Source organism: Zonotrichia albicollis, chromosome 3 (assembly GCF_047830755.1).
Source record: "Zonotrichia albicollis isolate bZonAlb1 chromosome 3, bZonAlb1.hap1, whole genome shotgun sequence".
Taxonomy (NCBI): domain Eukaryota; kingdom Metazoa; phylum Chordata; class Aves; order Passeriformes; family Passerellidae; genus Zonotrichia; species Zonotrichia albicollis.
The window spans coordinates 5,894,290-5,915,979 of NC_133821.1; the positions used below are offsets into that span (position 1 = coordinate 5,894,290).

Consider the following 21,690-nt stretch of genomic DNA (forward strand, 5'->3'; position numbering starts at 1 on the left):
GTTCTTGCTGCCATGTTCACTGTTTGTTGAAAGCATATCTCAAAAAATGCTCCCAAGTCCAGGTTTTCCCCAAAGACATATGGGCTATGAAGCTGTGCTTAGGTTGTACAAGGAGGTAAATGTAGGATGTTCAGAGTTTGAGGCTGTCAGAACAGAAGGGCTGTTTGACCTTGGCAGGCAGCTGGGTTTGAAGCTGGGCTGGATATCCTGATGTCCCCCAGTGCCTCAGTGCAGCTTCTTCCCTTGGCTCTTCTCCCTACCCCAGTTCCATGTGCAAAGAAATCACAGTTCTGTATTTGTAGATCACTTCTGAGGAAAAACCTTAAGCCAAGCTGACCTGAATCCAGGTCTTTAAGATTTTCCCTGAGTATTTCTTAACTGGATAAACTCAGTACATAAAGCATACACACACAAGAAAATGTCTTACCTACTTAAAGCCAAGGTTTGTGAAATTGAAGTTTCAGGAGTTCCCAGGTCAAATCCCACAGCTGTGGTCACACCTCCACACATACAGATCAACAGTGAACCTTCTGGAAGAGGCCTCAAATCTCATCAAAACCAACCATCTGATCATTCTGCAGCTCTGTCCAAGAGCATCCACCATCAAGTAGAGCTAAGACCATCTCCTAAATGTCTGGATTTATGTTCCCTGGTTCATGTTACCCTGTTTATGTGTGCAACATAAACGCCAAAGTAACAACACCCACAGCCAGCCTATCAGAAATCACCCAGTGTTGGGGAAAAAAATTAAATTATTATGGCTTGCCTCTGTATCTATCCAGCACTGTAATGCAGCAGCTCATTCTTCAGTTATTATTTCAACTTCCTTGTGTGGAAGCTGAATTTGACTCCTACTCACTGCCCTTCTCCACACTTTCTTTTAAAAATAAAAAGCTTTCAAAAAGGCAAAGGTCTTTATGTGGTTCAGGAAGTTCAAAACCCACACAGTAAATCACCCTTAATGATAGCAAAGGAGTATATCTTTACTTAACCTTTTCCTAGCATGCAAGAAAATCTTTAACCCATGCTCTGGATTAAATAATTTTGGGGTAATGGTTATATCAGTAAATGCTCTCCTTGCCAAGTGATCACAAATTTGAGAAATACTTCTAAATAATTATATTCCTTTTCCTATGGTACAGTATAAAGCAAATACTTAGTCTGGTTTTCCTGATGCTACATGGTTTAGGTAGTCCTGTGAGGAGTAGAGATCTGGACTCAGAGATCCCTACATGAGATATTCCATGAGATATTCCATGATTCTAACTCCAGAGAGGCTTTCAAGCCCTCACAGAAGAGAGATAATTAGCTTTTGTCTCATTAAGAGTAGCAGCAGCTTGTAAACAGCAGAACAAGAGTTTATGATGCAAGACAGTGTAAAGAGCACTGCTATCTTTCAGCAGGTAATTTACCTGGAAAAGTATTTCATGTTGTTTGATGTTGGTTTTTACATTAAGTAAAAAAATTGTAAAAGCAATTTTGTACATTTTATAAAAATTATTACATTTTCTTCAATGGAGGGCTTTTGTTAAAAAATAGTAAGAAAGTTGAACAGGGGATTTATAACTGAGTATTAGATAAGTTTATTTTTACTACCTGTTTCAGGTTTAAACTCCCAAATAAAAATTACTTTGGTAGAAGACACAGCCTTTAGTGATTTACAGATAAAGAAGTGCAAATAGAATGGAATAGTTCCCTTATTCTGTAAAAACACCCAAATAACCCAGGATCCATTTCCCTCCCTTTTCCTATGACAGGATATATCATCATTAGAAGTCATCACAGGTCAAAAAAAATCCCAAAAAATCTTGAGAGATGACTTAAATCACTTAAGTCCCAAAATGTATCTACAAATTTATATACCAGTGTTAATAGAAAATGTTTTAACAGAAATGCAGCAGTCACAAGAGGAAGGCCATTAGGAAGAAAGCAGATTCCATCCAAACTCAGCATGGAGACTCCACATATTTTGATTTCTCAAAGCAAATCCACCTTCTCATAGGCCTTTTCAGCAAGGGTTAACAAATTCTTCAGGTCAGCTGACTGCTGAATAGCATTCATATCCTTTAGAAGGTCTTTCTGATTCTTTACTTTCAAAATTTCCTCCTAAAGAAGGAAAGAATCATAGATAACAAATAAAAAAACCAGCTTTTCTCTAGCCCAACAGGAATTTCACCTTCATGCAGCCCAGCTACAGCTTAAACAAAAAATGATTCAAAGTCACAGAATGAAATCTTCCCTCCAGCAATTATAGATATATTTCACAAATTGCAAGTTCCCTAGGGCCATAGAGCTTCTAGGAAAAGATAGGTGATGTTTTAAATCATAAGATCACAGAATTATTTGGGTTGGAAGAGACCTCAAAGATCAGCTTGTTCCCAGCCCCTGCCATGGGCAGGGCCACCTCCCACAAGGTTCCACTATCCCAGGCTGCTCAGAGCCCCATCCACCCTGGCCTTGAACACTTCCAGGGATCAGGAGGGTTTTTAGAGTTTTGTCCTGGTTTTAAATCAGAAGTATTTAGTTGTCAATGAAAAGAACAAAAATATAACACAGAAAATGAAAATCTATTCAAATTTTCTGAATTTTCAGAATTGCCCCCTCTGGCAGAGGTTAAGGGGTAATAGCACATTCTGTTGCCTTCCTCCTCATAAGCAAAGTGCCTCTGAAAAGACAAATATTTATTCCACACTCACCTGCAAAGTGGGCGCCTGAAAACTGCGCTTGGGCAGTTCTGGAAGCTGGAGTGCTCCACTGCCATTTTCCTGGAATACCTAGAGAAAGAAGAAACAATCCAAACCCCCAAATATCAGGCACACAAGTATGAAAATAACCTGTCATTATCCAACTTCTGAAACCAAACTTAATTCTGCAACTTAAGTTGGAAAGATTAAGAAAATCCATTCCCAAAAGCACGAGGCCTTCCTTAAATGGTACTACCTGAGAAACAGTTTGTTTGAGTAAGCTTTGGAGTACACAAGTATTTATTTTACATATTTACTTATATTTATTTATTATTTTATACCTTCCTGGCCTCTTTTTCATCTTTCTCTAACTGGTTCTTGAGCACCTGGATTTTGTACTTCAGCTGCTGTATATTTTCCTCAATGCGCTCTGCCGATCTCTCTGCTTCATTTATTTCTTCCTAAAACAAAACCAAGACAAAACCATAAGAAAATTTGCTTTAGAAATGGTGAATCTTTCCCACAGAACACACTGAGTCACTGAAAAAACATCCAAAAAGAGACAAAGCTGTGCAGCAAAGGTGGCTGACAATGATGAGCACTGGACACTCCTCCACAACAGCACAGGCCTGATCAGCAGTGTGGTAAGGTAATTTTTTCCCTTCCTTGCTTTTCATACCTGCAGTTGTACCAAAGACTCCTCATTTGTCTCAAGCATTTTCTTCTCTGCCATTTGAAGGCCCAGAATATTCTTCAGGTTGCCCAGCTTCCCTGGAGGCACATTTAAAGTCTTGAAACTTCCCAGCACCCTTCAATTACAGAAAAAGGAAAGTATGACTTGTTTGGAGTTCTTTGCAAAGCAAAAAGAAAAATATGGGGAAAAACTAATCTCATTATAGTTTTAAACTTAAGTGCTGCCAGGGAAGTAAATGACAGCAGAGGGAAAGAAAACTGCCTTGAATTGATTTTTAAAATCATGTGGAGTAGGTGTCCGAGGAAAGAACCAGGAACAAGCAATCCCAAAATTCCCATGTTTGCTATTGCACTGACCTGACTATAACCTGACATTACTTTTTTCTTAATATTTTCCCAGTTCTGACCCTTCTGCTTTTCAAATTAAGTTCTAAGAGGAGGATTTTTAACTGCTTCCAAATGATGATCATTTTAGTAAAACCTGGAAATGCTCTTATGAAGCATAATATATAGCTTTCTCCATATATCTAAATCTAAATATTTAGATAGGTATATGTCAGAGGAGAGTTTTAGTTCACCCTCAAAGTATGATACAAAACAACTGGGTAGAAGAAATCTTTTCTCTCCCTCTTTCCTTTCAATTTATAATTTCTTACCTGTTTTTCAGTACATTGAGGTGCTTCTGAACATCATCTTTTCCCTCCCTCTGTTGGGACAAAACAGATCTGGAAAGAAAACACAGGCAGAATTTCCATCACAAAGAGTGCAAGCACAGAGAACATGTCAAAAACCACACTGACTTCCAGTTCAAGTAATACTATGATTTTTACTTTGTTCCTTGGGGAAATAAAGAAGAACCACCAGGGTATTTGGCACTTACAGTACTACTGAATCCACTATATTTTCCAGGAAGAGCCTACTGTTCTCTGAGAGAGGCTGCCAAGATCTTACTGCAGCACTGGACAGCTTCATTGTTTTTGAAGAACCATTTTCTCCTGTTGTCACAAAGGAAAAAGGGGAAATATGACTTGTCAAACCTGGACAGAGAGCTTTGTGACTCAGTCACACTGGAGTCAAAGGTGTAAAACAGCTCAGATTTAACAGCAAAGAACAGAGACCTACCTGCAGGGGAAGAGTCCTTCAGTTGCTTAACTCCCCTTTTGACTTTCTGAGGGACCTGCTGAAGGGAAAAATTTACAGTAAATGTGGCAATTTTGAGACATCCTCTGCTGTGCAATCATTCATCTATTCCTGTGAACTCACTATGCCAGTGTCTGACAAAAGTCTTTGAGCACAAAAAGCCCCAAAAAGCTTTACTGAAGACTGCTCAAAAGAGCTCTTCACACTGGGCATTTCCTGGAGAGGACTATTCTTAGTTAATGAATTATTCTCTATAAATTCCAATTTAAAAATGGGAAAAAAATACCTCTTTCCCCTTTCCCTTCCAAAATAATGAATACCTGTCTTTTTTGACCTTGTTTTCTTCCTTTTTCATCTGCTCCCTTTTTTTTGCTAGAAGGCCCTTGTTGATTTTGTGATTTAGAAGGACTTTTTGCTGATCTCCCACCAGCTGTCTTCCCCATTTTATTGGAAGGTGTGTGGCGGGGTTTCATTGTCTGTAAACCAATGGGAACAGGAGGAAACAAAGACAAAATTAAAATCCAGCAATTATAACCCATACAGTGCAAACCATACCCTATAAAAAAAAAAAAAAGGAAATTGGGCTCAACCCAATAAGCCCCAAATGAGCCTAAATGAGATGAAATGTTTGAATATTTGCTAACCTAGAGCCCAAAATCCTGAAAATTTACCGAAATGTAGAACCACTAAAAAAGCATCCCCAATTGGAAAATGCCTCTGCTCAAGGCAGGGAGTTGGAAAAGATCTTTAAGATCTCTTCCAACTCAAACCATTCTGTGATTCATTTTTGTCATTTTCAGTGCAGTCATCCAATTAGCAGAACTTTTTACCCTAGCACATAAGAACTGGTGGTCTCTGATGCAGTTTAAATTTACAGTTTTTCTTGCTATAGAGAAAGAGCAAAAAGCTCTCACACGGGAGTAGCCACAAACGCCACCAACCTTCTCGTCTCTCAAGCATCACTACTCAGATTTATTCAGCTTTTCACTCACCCCCTCTGGCCACTCTCTCCTCACTCAGGTCCTGTCACTTCTCCCAGGGAAGTGTCGAAATTGACAGCAGACAAATAAGCTCCGGCAGGGTTAGTGAGGCCTAAAACAGGTAAACAAACCATATGCCAGGTAAACAAACTCCAGATCAGCTAAATAAGCCCTAAAACAAGCAAATAAGCCCTGCACGTCCCCTCCTCCATAACTGCCCAAGCTGTGGGACAGCTTTCACAACAGACCTAAAGTATGGACTACAGCTCCCAGCATGCATCGCTCCCCACCGCAACCTAGTAGCTTCTCCTCCATCGCGGTGCATGCTGGGAGTTGTAGTCCTCACCCATACACCCTCACGTACCCAATGCTCGCTCCCCGGTGCTGCCAGATAGCAGCATGGACAACATCTCCATAAACCCCTTCCGCTCCTCCCGGCTCATGTCGCTCCGAGCCTCACCTTCCCGGCGCAGCCTCCCTCGCCTCAGCGCTGCCGCCAGCTCCGCCTCAGCCCGCGGGACGTTACCAAACCAACCCGCGCTTCCCGCGGCGCAGGCGCAACGCCGCTCCCGCCCACCGCGCGTGCGCGGGGGCCGCGCGCCGACGGAGGGGCCGGTGGTAGGTAACTGGGGGATCCCATCGCTGATCCTGATCCTGATCCTGATCCCGATCCCTTTCCATGGCCCCGTCCGTGTCCGCAGCCCCCAGCCCTGCCCCTGTCCTCGTCCTTATCCCCTGTCCCAACTCCCGGCCCGGCCCTCGGTCCCCATTGGCTGCCAGAGGGGCGTGTTGGGGGCGGGCGGTGGCGGCGGGCGCTGTCCTGGGGCGGAGAACGCTCCGTTCGTGTCCGGCTGTGGGTGCTGTGGAGAGAGAGGTGTGGAGAGGGGCTGACAGGGCGGGCATGGGAGATGGGCACAGAGGAATTGTCCGAAACTGAACAAGGGTAAATGCAGCATCCAGCTCCGGGGCAGGAATAATCCCAGCATGCCAACAGGAAGGGGGTCCTGCCCCTCTGCTCAGCCCTGCTGAGGCACATCTGGGGTGCTGTGTGCAGTTCTGGGCTCCTCAGGACAAGAGACACACGGAGCTCCTGGAATGGAGGGACTGGAGCATCTCCCTGACAGGGAAAGGCTGAGGGAGCTGGGGCTGTTCAGCCTGGAGAGGAGGCACAGCTGAGAGGGGCCCTCAGCCCTGGGTGTCCCTGTGTGCAGGGAGGGGCAGAGCAGGGCCCAGGCTCTGCTCCAGGGCCCAGCAATGGCACCAGAGCCATGGGCAGGGACTGAGCCCAGCAGGGACTGAGCCCTGCCTCCACCTGGACAGGAGGCACAACTTCCCTGTGCAGTGACTGAGCACTGAGCAGAGACCAGAGAGGCTGTGGAGTCTCCCTCTCTGGGGATATTCCAGAACTGTCTGGAGACATTCCCTGTGCTCTGGGATGACCCTGTTTGAGCAGAGAGGTTGGATCAGATGAGCCACTGTGGTCCTTTCCAGCCTGACCTGTGCCTGCTTATGCTATACAGACCAAATAATTATTTTGGCATTTTACTTCTGAAACTATCTTGGCATTTACATGAACTTTGTAACCGCAAGTAAGTAAATAAATGCTGCTGAGGAATTGTGTACCAGACAGCAAGATGTTTTCTTGCATGTTTTCACCCATGCAGGGGTGTGGGCACAGATTGCCTTCCATCCTGGTTGCAGCATTACATCCCTGAAAAGATCACATCCCTGAAAACATCACATCCCTGCAGGCCATGAGTGCTCCTCAGGAGCTCCTCTGTGCCTCTCAGGTTATACCACACTCAGCATATATATTATTAAAGCAAATATTTGGAGGATGTTGCTGCAATGATAGAGGTGCTTTCCTGTATCTCGTAAAGGGTTTCTCATAAAGGTGTCAGGGAAGTTTGTATTTTTGGGGAGTTGTGAAAGAGGTGAGAGAGTGAGGAAGTGACTGACCCTTGGAGCTAAGCTGTAAAGGTTTTGTTTTTGTAAGTGCAAGGATGGGGTATGGAGAGCAGAAGCAAAGGTGCTTACAGCTTTTGGGAGTTACTGAACTCACAGACTGGTTTGAGTTGGAAAGGACCTGAAAAATCATCTCATTCCAACCCCTGCCATGGGCAGGGACATCTTCCATTATCACAGGGTGCTCCAAACCCCATCTAATCTGTCCTTGGACACTTCCAGGGATGGGGCAGCCACAGTGTCTCTGGGCACCCTGTGCCAGGGCCTCACCACCCTCACAGGGAATTGTTCACATTGTTGCCCCATCAGTCTCATGCATGGTGGCCAAGCTCTGCAGCTTGTATTGTCCCTGTGTTCTCATATACCACTTTTTTTTTTCTTTCTTTTTCAATCTATCTCTAGTTTCCATCCAGCCCAAGCCATCTTTTCCAAAGTGTATGATTATATCAGCAATTTTCTGACAGCTCACTTCCTGCAGCCTGCCTCCTTGATGTTGGATACTGGGAAGAAATTCTGTGAGGCTGGTGAGACTGGCACAGGTTGCTCAGAGAAGCTGTAGCTGCCCCATCCCTGGAAAAGCATCACTCTTTGACATGAAGGAATTCCTAGATGAGAGAGATGTGAAGGTGAGGGGGTAGCTGGCCGTGCCATCTTCATGCCTCACACTGGCTTTTCAGTACTGAGTAACAACGGTGATGCTGAGGGACTGAATTAAGTTTTACATCTCAGATGTGGACGTAGATAAGTTGAGGGAATGTTTTCCTTGGTTAGATGAAAATGTAGGATTTTTCTTTTCCTGGTTGAAAGGCAAGAGGAAGGGCTGTCTGTTAAATCAGTGCGTAAACACATTTCACTTTTCTCCTGAGGGATTGTTTGGGATTTAGGCAAACTGCATGACCTCTCCATCCTCATATCTGCTGTTAGGTGCACATGATAATGCAAAGTGCACGTTTTTGTTTTGTCCAGCTCGTCCCACCCCGTGAGCAGAGCCATGCTGAGGGCCGGGGATGCCGTCCTGCGGCTGCGGCCGCGCTGCTGCGCGCTCCTGGCCCTGCGCGCCCTGCACAGGCAGCCCCTGCACCCCGAGTGGGCTGCCCTGGCCCAGAAGCAGCTGAAAGGCAAGAACCCACAGGATTTAATCTGGCACACCCCAGAGGGGATCGACATCAAGCCTTTATACTCCAGAAGGGACACAGAGGAGTTCCCCGAGGAGCTGCCAGGGATGAAGCCCTTCACTCGAGGGCCCTACCCCACCATGTACACGTACAGGCCGTGGACCATCCGCCAGTACGCTGGGTTCAGTACAGTGGAGGAGAGCAACAAGTTCTACAAGGACAACATCAAAGGTGGGGTCTGGGAAACAGCACTGCCTTGTGAGGCAATGGGGGACATGAATTCAGGCAGTTACATGGCAAATGTGATTATTCTGCACTGTGAGTTTGGATTTCTGATAAGGTCTTCCCAGTGGTGCTGTCTTTCTTTATTGCTGGGAAACTAAATCATTTGTGGAAGTGCCTTGTTTCATTTTGCTGTGGAGAATGAATATGTTAAATGCTGGTTTTAGTTATTGCACCTTAATACATAGACATAGTTTGCATCCATGCCAGGGTTCAGGCAGCTGAGATCATGGAGCTGAAGCAGAAGTGGTAACCTGGGTTAGCTGGTAGCACAGCCCAGTCTCTGGTCAGAGGGGGGAATGCCTGGGGACAGCAGAGTTTTGGGTTCTGCTTTCAGGTTGCAGCAACAAGGGCTCTGGCTGTCCTGTTCCCTGCTTTATATGAATAATTTTCTCTTACTGCAGCTTTGCAAATAACAACATGTGTCAGTAGAGCCAGGGAACAGTCTGTGGTGTTTAGTTTGTGATAAAGAGAAGGTAATTTGACAGAGTTTATGACACTTCTGCTCCCAGCTAAGCCAAGCTGAGTTATGTGTATAAGCTCTTATACTGCCCATCTAGGTGCATTTTTAACTTGTAGGTGAGCTATTATTTAGCAATTTTTAAAGCACAGTAAGGACTACCTTTTTGGCTTTTTTTTCTCAGTTAAAAACTTCTTCATTTAAAGTTTAACCTTGGACGGGTTTGGGGAGGGAACAATGTTTAGCAACAACATTTAGTTTGCCATCTAAGCCTGAATTAGGTAAAATAGAGTTAATAAATTTAAATCCCATACTAATACAAGTCTGTTCAACACCTCTAACTATCTCTCTTTGTTGTTTTTTGGATTTTTTCTTTTCTTTTTCATGTAGCTGGCCAGCAGGGATTATCAGTTGCTTTTGATTTAGCCACCCACCGTGGTTATGATTCAGACAATCCCCGAGTTCGAGGAGACGTTGGAATGGCTGGAGTTGCCATCGACACAGTGGAAGACACCAAAATCCTTTTTGATGGAATTCCTTTGGAGAAAATGTCAGTTTCCATGACAATGAACGGGGCAGTCATTCCTGTGCTGGCTACATTCATTGTGACTGGGGAAGAGCAGGGAGTGCCTCAGGCCAAGCTGACAGGGACAATCCAAAATGACATCCTGAAGGAATTCATGGTCAGAAACACCTACATTTTCCCCCCAGAACCATCCATGAGGATCATTGCTGATATCTTCCAGTACACCTCAAAGGTATTCATTGTTTAAATGTATCACTTCTATTATTAAGGTGTTTATGAGTCACTTTGGAGAACAAAAAAAAGATTGGAAGACATGTCAAGAGAAGAGTAATATGGTTGTGGAAAGGCCCAGTAAAAGTTAAGATCCAACATAATTTAAAATATAAATTTGAAGTTTGAGTCAAACTTCAAATTTCAAGCACTACAACTCAAACACATCTTTGTAGAGATGTATTTGCAGTCAACAAAGAAGTCAGAGAATGGGCAGGAGACAGGCTGAGAGAGCTGGGGGTGTTCAGCCCAGAGAAGGCTCCAGGAAAACCTCATTACAGCCTTTCAGTACCTAAGGAGGGGTTTATAAAATAGATTGAGAGCAAACTTTTACACCAATAGTGACAACTTCCTTCCCTGTGAGGGTGGGGAGGCCCTGGCACAGGGTGCCCAGAGAAGCTGTGGCTGCCCCATCCCTGAAGTGTCCAAGGCCAGGTTGGAGGGGCTTGGAGCAACCTGGGATAGTGGAATGTGTCCCTGCCCATGGCAGGGAGTGTTGAAACCAAATGACCTTTAACTCCCTTGCAGCTCAAACCATTCTGTGATTCTGTGTTAATGTGATAGAACAAGTATTTGATCCTCTCTTCTGCTGTTATATCCTGTTGTATCTTTTATTTTTTTTTTTTTTTGCAGTATATGCCAAAATTTAATTCTATTTCCATCAGTGGGTACCACATGCAAGAGGCAGGAGCTGATGCCATCCTGGAATTAGCTTATACCATTGCAGATGGCTTGGAGTACTGCAGAACTGGCCTTAAAGCTGGCCTCACTATTGATGAATTTGCACCTAGGTGAGCACAAGAAATTTGCTAATATAAAACTCACTCTTGGTAAAACTTCTATAGAGTTTAATATCAAATTGAGTATTTTTATACATATAAGCAAGTAGGAAAGTACCTCATCTGTGAAAGTACCTTAATCAGAGACCTTGCTGTCAGACTCCTCCATTACTGATCCAGAGTTATCTGAATGATTCAATGTTACATTCTAATCATGTTCTCCTATTGCAGGCTCTCTTTCTTCTGGGGAATTGGCATGAACTTCTATATGGAAATAGCGAAGATGAGAGCTGGGAGACGGCTGTGGGCTCACTTGATTGAGAAAATGTTTAAGCCCAAGAATTCTAAATCTCTTCTGCTGAGAGCTCATTGTCAGACTTCGGGCTGGTCACTCACTGAGCAGGTTAGAAATTGGACTCTCATCAACCTCCTTACTTAAAGACTGTTCTTGTGGGGTGTGTCTTAAAGGGAGCTGCTGGTGCTACTCACAAAGGTGCAGCAGCTGTCCTCTCACTGACAAATGCACACACTGGCACTGGATACACCTTTATGTCAATTCAGGACTCAGAGGGTGAAGCTCTCTTAGGATTTGTCCTGTGAGTTATCCTTCTAAAATGCATTGCAGTCAGCAAGTAGAGGCACTTTTTTTCTCAGGATCACTGGCTTGAGAATTCATTTCAGCAGCCCAGGGAGTCTTTCATGCCCCTGACACTCAGTGTAATGGTTACAGCTCATCTGATCTTTAGAAACTGGGTGCACTCTCTGCTCCTCCTGCTGATTTACCTTGCAGCAAGGAGATAAATCAATGGAGTGCATACAATTTCCCAAGTGAGGTCAGAGCTGAGTTCCAGTGTGATCTCAAGGCCTGCTGCTCAGTCAAAGTCATGCAGTAGGACTTATTTTTAGGTTGTGATTGTAAGCATTGTTGACTTCTGTGCCTTGGTTTTTTTTGTTGGTTTTTTTTTTTTTTAATAAATTTAATGTTTACTTACATTACAACAACACAGTAAAACTAAAACAATGGAATTTTCTGAACAGTGACCTTTGTGGGTCCTCCAATTAAAAGTACTGTGGGAGTGCAAAAATGCTATTATTACCAAAACTATATTCAATTGTCTTCCAGTGTTCAGTGTAAATGTACTTCTGGCTAGATCATAACTCTTTGCCTAAACGTAGTGGTTTGTCTTTGTATAACTTCTCAGTGTGCAGTAAGTTTCAGAGGGCAAATATACTTAACGCTCCTTTAGATAGGTATCTACCCATAAATTATGTTTTACATTCTTACCTATCCAAATCACAGTTTTCTGTAATTACCTCATGTGATGCTATCATCAATGAAAATATTTAAGCACATTTAATTCCAAAACACATCTTGACTAGTAATTTGTCTGACACACGTACTGATCACTGCTCCAAGAATTTGAAGAATGGAAGACATCACGCCTACTGTTCCATCCTCTCTGATTTGGGTTCACTAAGTTCTTTGAAACACCACTAAATATAAATTAGGCTTTGATTTGTTACTGTGAGCAGCTTTCTTTATAGATTAATCTCTTTGTTAGGATATCGCCAAGTGATAAATCAGTTTGATTTGGGTTTTTTTCAGCTTTTGTTCTGATTACAGAATTTCAGTGGGGAATTTTGTTTCTTTGCAATAATGACTAACCTGCCTCAGCCCCATGGCAGAACCACTGAGGCTCAGAGCTCCACTTTTCCTTGCAGGATCCCTTCAACAACGTGATCCGCACCACCATCGAGGCCATGGCCGCGGTGTTCGGGGGGACGCAGTCCCTGCACACCAACTCCTACGATGAGGCCTTGGGGCTGCCCACAGTGAAGAGTGCTCGCATTGCCCGCAACACACAGATCATAATCCAGGAGGAATCAGGGATTCCCAAGGTGGCAGATCCCTGGGGGGGATCTTACCTCATGGAGTGCCTCACCAACGAAGTCTATGATGCTGCTTTAAAGGTCAGTTTGCAAAACCTTCTCTGGGAAAATTGTAGGGATAGGAGTCTTGAGACATGTCTGTCTTTTAGGGATAGGAGTTTTGAGAAATGTCGTTCAAAGGAAAAGACTTCTAATGTCTTCTTTGTTTGATAAATTGGTAACTTCTAAACAAGGAATTATTTTACACTTCAATGATGTCTGTGTAAATAAACTTCATAAAACACAGTTTAGAGCACAAAACTGTATCAAAAAAGTTTAATGAAAGTGTGGGTGGTAGCACAGGTACAAAGCTCAATTTTTAAACCTACTGGTTTAGCCACCCACTGTGGTTATGATTCAGGCAATCCCTGAGTTCAAGGAGACATTGGAGTGGCTGGAGTTGCCATCGACAGTGTGGAAGACACCAAAATCTTTTTGATGGAATTCCTTTGGAATTGCTACTACTCACTGTCTCAATCCTCTTCATTTCTCAGCTTATTGAAGAGATAGAAGAAATGGGTGGAATGGCCAAAGCTGTTGCTGAGGGGATCCCCAAACTTCGTATTGAAGAGTGTGCAGCTCGGAGACAAGCCAGGATTGACTCCGGTAAGAGCAGGGGGATAAAAGAAGGGAAAATTTCCAATACAATACTTCAGTATAAAGGCTTTTTACACTCATGTTCATTGTGGTTTTTTATTTCTCAGTTTAGGAGTAGCAGATTGTGAGTGCTAGAATAAATGGTGATGGTTTTATGTTGCTGAAAGCTCTGGAAAGAGACAGAGTGTACAAAATACAGTACCAGTGTGAAAAGTCTTGCTTGACATGTTCAAGATTAGGTTAGACAAAGCAGTAGAAACAGCATTTTAAAAGAGTATATGGAGCCTTCAGTAGTGAATGGCTTGATTTCTGATAGGAGCTTTAAGCTGTGATTCCTGAGTCTAAAAGCAGAAATGCCACCAGATGGCGATACTCACCATAGCTGGCCAAATTCCTGGGCTTTCTGGAGAGCTGCCCGTTTTTCCTGAATGGTCAGATCATAGCAGAGGATGATACAGCTCTTGTTTGCTGTACATATGTGTATATACTCATAGAGTAAGTGTTTGTGGAGATGTTTATACATGTGTGCTTAAAACTCTATTCCACTTTTTGTAATCTGCATTCCAGTAGTAATCCAGGAACAGAAATTAGGGATAACTCAAACACCAAAGAAGTTATATGGACTTCTTTCTATGGAGGATAAATTTAAAGAAGATCTTAATTAACACCAATAAAGAGTAATCAGTAAAGTTCTGTGTTTTTTTTCTCGTAAGTTAAATTACTTAATGTTGCTACAAAGAGTGTATTAATGTTTTTAGGCACTGCAAATAAAAATATCTGGTAAGTCCATAACGATTCAAACCTAAAATATAATTTTCCAACATGATAAATTAACTTTTATGCACCTGGAGTAGTTTTGGGTAGGAACTTCACTTTCTGATCTGTTAAATCAGAAAAGTAAATGCAGAGCAGGAGAGCAGCACTTCTGCTTAGTTCTGTCAGACACACTTATGTAAGCTTAAAAAGAGAAAAATAGACAATCTATTTTAGGGACTCATTGCTAAATTTTTGCAAGATAAATAGTGTTCTATTTCAGTTTTTTTTCTGCTGCAGTATTCACTGAGTTGAATCTTTATGCATCATAAAATCTGGAAAATACAGACTTAAATCCATTCTATAAGAGCAGATTTTACATATTTGAAATCTATGTGGTTATATAAGCAAAGCAATGTATAATAATGCTCAAAATCTTCTTGTCCTGTTAACATTGTGTCTTTTCACAGTAGTTTGCAAATGTGTTCTGAGTTTCTGGTGTTTCCACTGGAAATAGGGTCTGAAGTGATTGTTGGAGTGAACAAGCACCAGCTAGAGAAAGAGGAGACAGTGGAAGTTCTGGCCATTGATAACTCTGTAGTCCGTGCCAAGCAGATTGAGAAAATCAACAAGGTGAGAACAATCTTTTTACAATTAATCTTATTGTAACTGCAGACAGAGACTGAGTAAAGGCAGCTTTCAAGAAGTTTACCTTCCAGTTTCTGAGAGTCCACTCTGGTCGTTAGTGGAGAAACTGGCATATATATCTGTATGTCCAACCTTTAAAAATTGAGAGCTTTACATGTTCTGAAAATAAGATAGAAACCATCTGTGCAATGTTTTGCTTAAAAGCCTGTGACATTGCTTAATCACTTACTGTTGGGTGCTTCTTGTCCAGTGCTGCTGAGGGTTACAGAACCAGAAATCAACATCCACTTTTATAATCAGTGAAAACAGATAAAATTGGTTTGTGTTATGCTATGGACTTGTACACATTTTAAGGCCTGAACTGCCTTTTGACTTCTAATCTCATTGAAATAGGAAGTGGATATTGACAGTTCCACATCCATAATAAAATATTTGAAATTAGTCTTCCACACTTCCCATTTCACTTTTTGGTTTCTTTGAGCTGAATGTCTCTCTCCTGCACCTTAGGTGAAAGCCAGCAGAGACCAAGCAGCAGCCCAGCAGTCCCTGGCTGCTCTCACACAATGTGCTGCCACTGGGGAAGGCAACTTACTTGCTCTGGCAGTGGAAGCAGCACGTGCCAGGTACTGGGGGTGGGGTTGAACAGCCAATTCTTATTTAAAAATTGATGGTTCATTTTCACCTTTTAACTTTTCTTGGGTGTGGTGTCAGCAAGATTGGAGTTTTGGGGGTTTTTTTAGAAGTAGAAGTAAATAATGGCTGCAGTTTCACATTGTAAGACACACTATTATTATATTACAGCTTCTTAAGGCCATGCTTTGATTTCTCACAAGGAACATTACTGATATAAAGAATCTGATATGAAATGAAGCTGTTTGTACACATTCTGCTGTTTACAACTCATATTCTTACCAGTTCCAGGACATAATTGAGTTTCTCTGTCACTCAGCTGTTTGATGGGTGAAGGAGTTTAAGAAGTGTCTGAGATGTGAAAATGGATATTCACAGTCTTATCATGCTCTGTTGCTTCCTCTCTCTCCTTGCACCACAGATTGGTGTGAAAACATTTTTTGGCTGAAGGAGAAATCAGTTTGCTTAGTCAGGCAAAGTTGTAAGAAATGTTCTTGAGCAGTGTGAGACATCCTTAGAGTCCAGTGGAGCAGTTCCTTTTTTCAGCCAAGGTGCTTTTGAGGCTGTTTTCTTTCCTGTTTCAAGGTCAGCATCAGTCTCTAGAATAGATCCTGTCTGTCAGTTCCTTAATTAACTAAATGGCCCAAATGTGAGCAAACCAAATTCACTCCTTATTGAGGTGCTGCTCTGTTTTACTGTCACACCTCAAATTCCTTCATTCCCATTCTTAGAATACTTAATGACTGTATTTTAAATTCATTCAACCACAGCCTGGCAGGAATCTCCCGCAGTATGTTACATTTGTCTTGGAGCTGGGGAGGTCACAGGAGGGTGGTGTTGGATTTACAAGGGATTCATATCTTCTGTATCAAAATTCACCAGCTAGCTCCTAGTTTCTCTCCTTGGTGACCTCATTTTTGTTAATTGTAAAAACATTAATAGACTGAAGATTCACTTTGTAAGTTCCAAACACAGAACTTAATTCTGCCCCAAAATTATATATGGGATGTGACCACAGGAAGAAACTGTTGTGGCATCTGATAGAGAGTGTTTGAAGGAGGATTGTGAGCTCTGGGAACATGTACAGGGAGCCTTCCTGTTGGGGGCAACATGGGAAAAGGTTTCAAACTTAATACATTCACCCTTCACAAGCAATAAACAGTAACAAAACTTGTACCTTACACATAAATAAATTTCCCAGATCCTTCTGCATCTAGTCAGTAAAGGAGCTGTATCAGGAGTAGAGGAGAAGAATAAACACTAAAATCAAAGCATCAAGGGAAGGGCAAATATTTGTTAAAATGTTAGGTTTTAGTCTCTTCTGTGTGTTCTTCCCTTTTTTGTCCCCTCTTGATTTATATTTTGTATTTTGGCATGAATCCCAATGCAGGACCTTTCCGTCTGAGCCCCCCCGCCTCCTCCCAAAAAAATCCCCATTCAGAAAATATTATTTAATTTTCTGAATCATTTTGCCATTCCCCATTGCCTTGCCAATTGTAAATCAATTCTCACATGAGCAATAAAGTATTTTCTTAAAAATGCCTGTGCACATTTGTTACTTTGCAAGGGTTTTTCAGGGTGAAGAGAGAGGCGAGAATGTTGACCTCATGTTCAGAAGGCTTGATTTATTATTTTATGCTATATATTACATTATTACTATGCTAATAGGAATAGCGAGAAAAATTCTCAGAAGCTTGCTAAGCTAAGAATAGAAAAGGAATGAATAACAAAGTTCTGTGTCCAGGCAGAAAGCAAGAACAGCTCTGCCGTGAGTGATCAGTAAATCCAAACATCCACCTGAGACCAATCACAGATCCACCTGTTGCATTCCACAGCAGCAGATAACCATTGTTTACATTTTGTTGCTGAAGCCACAGCTTCTCAGAACGGGGAAAAATCCTAAAGAAAGGATTTTTCACAAAAGATGTCTGTGACACATGTTCTGTCAGTGGGTGGCAATGGGGTGAGCTGGATTTTCAGAGTGGCAACACTGAAAGGGAAACCAATGGAAGTAAATTTGTCGAGCAGCAAGGCAAATGGCTGAGCCAGTGCCAGCAATGTCTGTGTCCTGTTTTCATGTCAGCCTGCTGATAACAGGATGGTTTTTGTCTGTCTCAGGTGCACGGTGGGGGAGATAACAGATGCCATGAAGAAAGTGTTCGGGGAGCACAAAGCCAGCGACCGCATGGTGAGCGGGGCTTATCGCCAGGAGTTTGGGGAGAGTGATGAAATCCTTCATGCCATCAAGAGGTGAGAACTCTTCCCAAGTAGCCAAACATGTAATAGCTTCACATTTAATCCAGGAGGTACATGGATTACCTTGTGGATTACCATGTTTTATTAAAACAACATTTCCCAAACCTGGGTGATATCCCTGGGGAATCCCTGGACCTGCAAAAGCACTCTTGTGAGCAGGAAAGTGGAATGACAAGGATTAAGTACAATAAGACAAAGTCAAAATATGATTAATTTTGAAATTGTATTTGCTTGCAAGCAAAATTCACTGAGGTGAAGTTATGATTTGAGGGTTTTGTTCAAATAACCTAAGCAGCCACAGGATTAAGAAGCTGAGAAACATTGCCTGAAATCCCTATACATTGGGTTGTTTCTTTTAAAGGCTGTGTAATAGTCATCTTTAAAATATTTCCAGCAGTTCATACTACAAAACCTTGTTTTGATCTACCCATAAATTCTTCCTGAAATTTCACTCTTACTGTTGCTAAAACTTGCTAAAATCTGTCTGCATATCCACATACAGCCTCCAGTCATTGGGTATTACTCATACCCCAGTGGAGTAGGCATCCCTAGATGTTGGTATGTGTGAAAACAGTTGTCTTTTGGGTCTTTTCTCAGCTTCTGCCTTTACTGCTGCCCTCAGGGGTACAGAGCCTGAATTGCTGCTGTGGGAGATGATGCAGCACAAATCAGTCCCTGCTGTGTTGGGGTTTACCCATTTCAGAGCTCAGGCTCTCCTGAGAGGGAATTACTGATGGCTTTGATGATTAGACTGACTTGAAAGTAGTTGTGCTAGGAAATGTCACCATTGTTCTTTTCTTTTAGCTATTTAAATTTAACTGTTTTTACTTATGATTTTATTTGAAAGAGAACTGAACTAGCCCCTTGAAAATGAAGATGTAGCTCCCTTTCTTACATAGAATCACAGAATCATTTAGGTTGAAAAAGATTTTTAAGATCAGTGAGTCCAGCCTGTAACCACAGACAGATCCTGGTCGTACTTGAATAATGAACAGGTTAATATGTGAGGCTGTGATTACACAGTAGCGTCAATACAACAGAAATATGAACTGCCAGTGTCCAAAAAAAGAGAGGCATTGGAATGAATGCACAGAATAGGAGATACAATAATCTTCCATTGACATATTTTTACCCAGTGGAATTACAATGCACAATGTGATGTCCAGGACCCATCTCTGTGCAAGTACTTTTGAAATAATAGGTCATAATTATTCTTAAAAACTAAAAGATGTGTTTTGGTGAGTTGTAAACTCAGAGATTTCAGTATTTTACCTGTCAGAAAGCGAAAGGATAGTGAAAGATTTTTTTAAAATAAAGAATATTTTATTTTTGAGGCTGCTAAGTACAAGAAGAGAGTTAGTAATAGCATAACATGAATATTAACATAGTGTGCAGAATGCACAGCCAAACCATGACTTAGAAAATCTTTTTATTTGATGAAATCATGCTACACTTGCAGCAAATGCTTTTTTTATGTGTGGAAATACTTCCAGTGATTCTCAGTGACTTGCACTGACAAAATGTGTGTTTCCCACCAGAGTTGACAAGTTCATGGACCGTGAGGGCCGCAGGCCTCGTATCCTCGTTGCCAAGATGGGCCAGGACGGCCACGACAGAGGGGCCAAAGTCATCGCTACGGGATTCGCCGACATCGGCTTTGACGTGGACATAGGGCCCCTCTTCCAGGTAGGGCTGAGCAGCACCCAGAGCATTCATTTATTCCTTCCCTTTGCATCCCTTCTCCCTGGGGGCGTGCTCAGGCCCGTGTCCCATGCCCTGTCCCTCCCCTGTCACTCACAGACCCCGCGGGAGGTGGCGCAGCAGGCCGTGGACGCGGACGTGCACTGTGTCGGGGTGAGCACACTCGCCGCGGGACACAAAACCCTGGTGCCCGAACTCATCAAGGAGCTCAGTGCCCTGGGCCGGCCCGACATCCTGGTCATGTGTGGAGGAGTCATCCCCCCTCAGGTACGGGCAGCATCTCATTGCTGCTGGCACAGCCCAGGGTGAGGAAGCAAAAAAGATCTTTGCATAATATCCACAGGTGTTTTATTCAGCCACACTGAGAGCCCCCTCTCTACACCCACACTTTCTCTCTACCGGACCCTAGGGACTGACCCTGGTCTCGGGGCAGTACAAAGCTGAGGGACAATCAGGGAATTGGGAGGGAGTGGCTCAGGGACATAGGAACAGGGGAAGGAGCCAATGAGGTCTAACAGCTTTCTGAGGGAAGCTTCTTGTGGCTCCCTAGACGAGGGAATGACCCCTCAGGGTCTCCACACATTTCCATCAAGCTAAGAGATTGATTTATCTCTGTCTGAACTATTTCCTATGTTCTGTAATGTCAGAGCACTGAAGGCTCCTCTGTACAGTCACCAGGGCCAGCACAGCTCTGTAAGGTGGGTTCCCCTGATCTGATTTTCTGTACACTATGCTCTGGTTTAACTTAGAGTGCTTGTGGGATGGAAAATGGAGCTGTGTTGTGAAAAGATGAGCTTCAGGGAGATGTTCTTTATGCTCTGTTGTTTCACACCACCAGTCCTTGCTGGCCACCAGGCTGGATTCTGTCTTAAGAGAGCTTTTGACTTCCAGCAATGGTTGGGAATAGCCAGTGACAAAGGCCCCTGGCAGGTCCTATCACCCCTAGGCTGCACTTCTCACTGACTTTTCAGCCTTTCCTCACCGTCCCCGTCATCAGGCATGTGTTGCCTCTTATCCCTCTCTTTCTCCTAAACTGTTGAGCAGTTTGTCAAATTCCCTGGCAGTCAGATCTGTGCTTTCATCTTTAAATTTTCCTTAGCTCATGCACAGTCTGCCTGTCTCCACCACCTTACAGCCATCCCGTCTATAGTGATCCAAACTGATTTTGCAAATAAATCTCCTGGTATTCCCTTTTTCCACACCTCTCCCTTTTCTAGACAGTCAAGTAACTATTTGGGAATGACAGAAGTCTAAACTGAGCAAACAAAAATCACAGTATTTTTCCAGGAGACAATTTGTGTTCTGTCCAGTATCTCTCAATGGGCTGCTACTACCCTGTGGTTGGTAAAGGTGTAATTTATCCTATGTAGAAGAAAGAGAGAATACAGAGCTGCTTCCCAAGTCTTTTCGAAACTTCAGGACAGTCATGAAATTCAATTTACTCTAGATTGCAAGAGACCAATGGCAGTCATCTGCTCCAACTCCTTGTTTAAAGTAGTATTTTCAAAATTAGAAGTTAGATCAAATTTAGGTTGGGTTATTCAGACTCATATACAGTTGACTTTTGAGTACTTTCCAAGGACTGCCATTAGTCTGACTCTAAATAAATAAACCTTTTCCTATGGATATTTTTTAGTATTTTTTTCCTACCTTCTCACTTCCACCCATTTCCTTGAAGCTGTGCTGCCTCTCTCTGGGACTTGTTGCTTTCTCAGGGCCAGCACAGAGGACAGAGTATGCACCAGTTATAAATCAATTACCAATATTCTGTTTCACTATTAACTATAATCTTAAATCTCTTCTCCATCAGGATTATGACTTCCTGTATGAAGCTGGTGTTGCCAATGTGTTTGGTCCAGGCACTCGCATTCCAAAAGCAGCAGTGCAGGTGTTGGATGACATTGAGAAGTGCCTGGAGAAGAGGCAGCAATCCATGTGACTCTGAAATGTCACAACTCAGCAGCCTTACACTGACCACTTGATTGTCAGCAAGGGATGGCCAACCACAAACCTCTGCTCCCATTGCCCCCTGGCCTCGTGTTTTGTGCTTTCTAAGAAAGTTCTAAACTCTCTGCTTGTTCTATTTGAAGATTATTTATATAGGTATCCACAAGAAAAAATTATCTCTAGAAATATGATTTCAGGAAATGAAGGGAATTCAAATAAGTGTGTTTGGTTTTTTTTTCCAGATATACTGATAAATAAAATAACTGCTGCAGCTCTTTGGATGGTCTCTTTTGCCTGATCTCTTTTGCATGCAGAGAACCTGTTTTGAATTTTTT

General features: G+C 42.7%; 2 protein-coding genes across 5 annotated transcripts; one reads left to right on the top strand and one right to left on the bottom strand.

Annotated features, from left to right (window-relative positions):
* Positions 1-1,559: 1,559 nt before the first annotated feature.
* Positions 1,560-5,750, bottom strand: CENPQ (centromere protein Q). 2 transcript variants are annotated; one of them, XM_074536516.1, is made up of 9 exons: positions 5,510-5,750; positions 4,838-4,993; positions 4,500-4,554; positions 4,258-4,372; positions 4,034-4,102; positions 3,364-3,493; positions 3,026-3,145; positions 2,697-2,774; positions 1,560-2,106 (listed from the first exon to the last, which is right to left on the bottom strand). In XM_074536516.1, the coding sequence occupies exons 2-9, from the start codon at positions 4,988-4,990 to the stop codon at positions 1,978-1,980; spliced, it is 849 nt and encodes a 282-aa protein (XP_074392617.1). In that variant the 5' UTR covers positions 4,991-4,993; positions 5,510-5,750; the 3' UTR covers positions 1,560-1,977. The 2 variants fall into 2 exon arrangements, with proteins under 2 accessions (XP_074392617.1, XP_074392616.1); XM_074536515.1 differs by having other exon boundaries at positions 4,500-4,557.
* Positions 5,751-5,955: 205 nt separating this feature from the next.
* Positions 5,956-21,634, top strand: MMUT (methylmalonyl-CoA mutase). Of its 3 annotated transcripts, none has more exons than XM_005490367.4 (13): positions 5,956-6,119; positions 8,429-8,808; positions 9,710-10,077; positions 10,749-10,906; positions 11,126-11,297; positions 12,617-12,865; positions 13,318-13,429; positions 14,691-14,806; positions 15,329-15,444; positions 17,570-17,701; positions 19,246-19,393; positions 19,508-19,675; positions 21,219-21,634. In XM_005490367.4, exons 2-13 carry the CDS (start codon positions 8,454-8,456, stop codon positions 21,345-21,347), a joined length of 2,223 nt encoding a protein of 740 aa, XP_005490424.1. In that variant the 5' UTR covers positions 5,956-6,119; positions 8,429-8,453; the 3' UTR covers positions 21,348-21,634. The 3 variants fall into 3 exon arrangements, with proteins under 3 accessions (XP_005490424.1, XP_005490425.3, XP_005490426.1); XM_005490368.4 differs by having other exon boundaries at positions 5,956-6,115; XM_005490369.4 differs by lacking the exon at positions 5,956-6,119 and adding an exon at positions 7,865-8,088.
* The last annotated feature ends 56 nt before the right edge of the window (positions 21,635-21,690 follow it).

Bases quoted from the DNA above. Each gene is read 5' to 3' on its own strand.
- CENPQ (XM_074536515.1), bottom strand. From the start codon at position 4,990: ATGAAACCCCGCCACACACCTTCCAATAAAATGGGGAAGACAGCTGGT. The intron at 3,494-4,033 runs GTAAGAAATTAT...CTGTAATTGAAG, and splicing joins CTCAATGTACTGAAAAACAG to GGTGCTGGGAAGTTTCAAGA. The intron at 2,107-2,696 runs GTGAGTGTGGAA...TTCCTTCTTTAG, and splicing joins TTCAGGCGCCCACTTTGCAG to GAGGAAATTTTGAAAGTAAA.
- MMUT (XM_005490367.4), top strand. From the start codon at position 8,454: ATGCTGAGGGCCGGGGATGCCGTCCTGCGGCTGCGGCCGCGCTGCTGC. The intron at 8,809-9,709 runs GTGGGGTCTGGG...TTTTTCATGTAG, and splicing joins CTACAAGGACAACATCAAAG to CTGGCCAGCAGGGATTATCA. The intron at 10,078-10,748 runs GTATTCATTGTT...TTTTTTTTGCAG, and splicing joins TCTTCCAGTACACCTCAAAG to TATATGCCAAAATTTAATTC.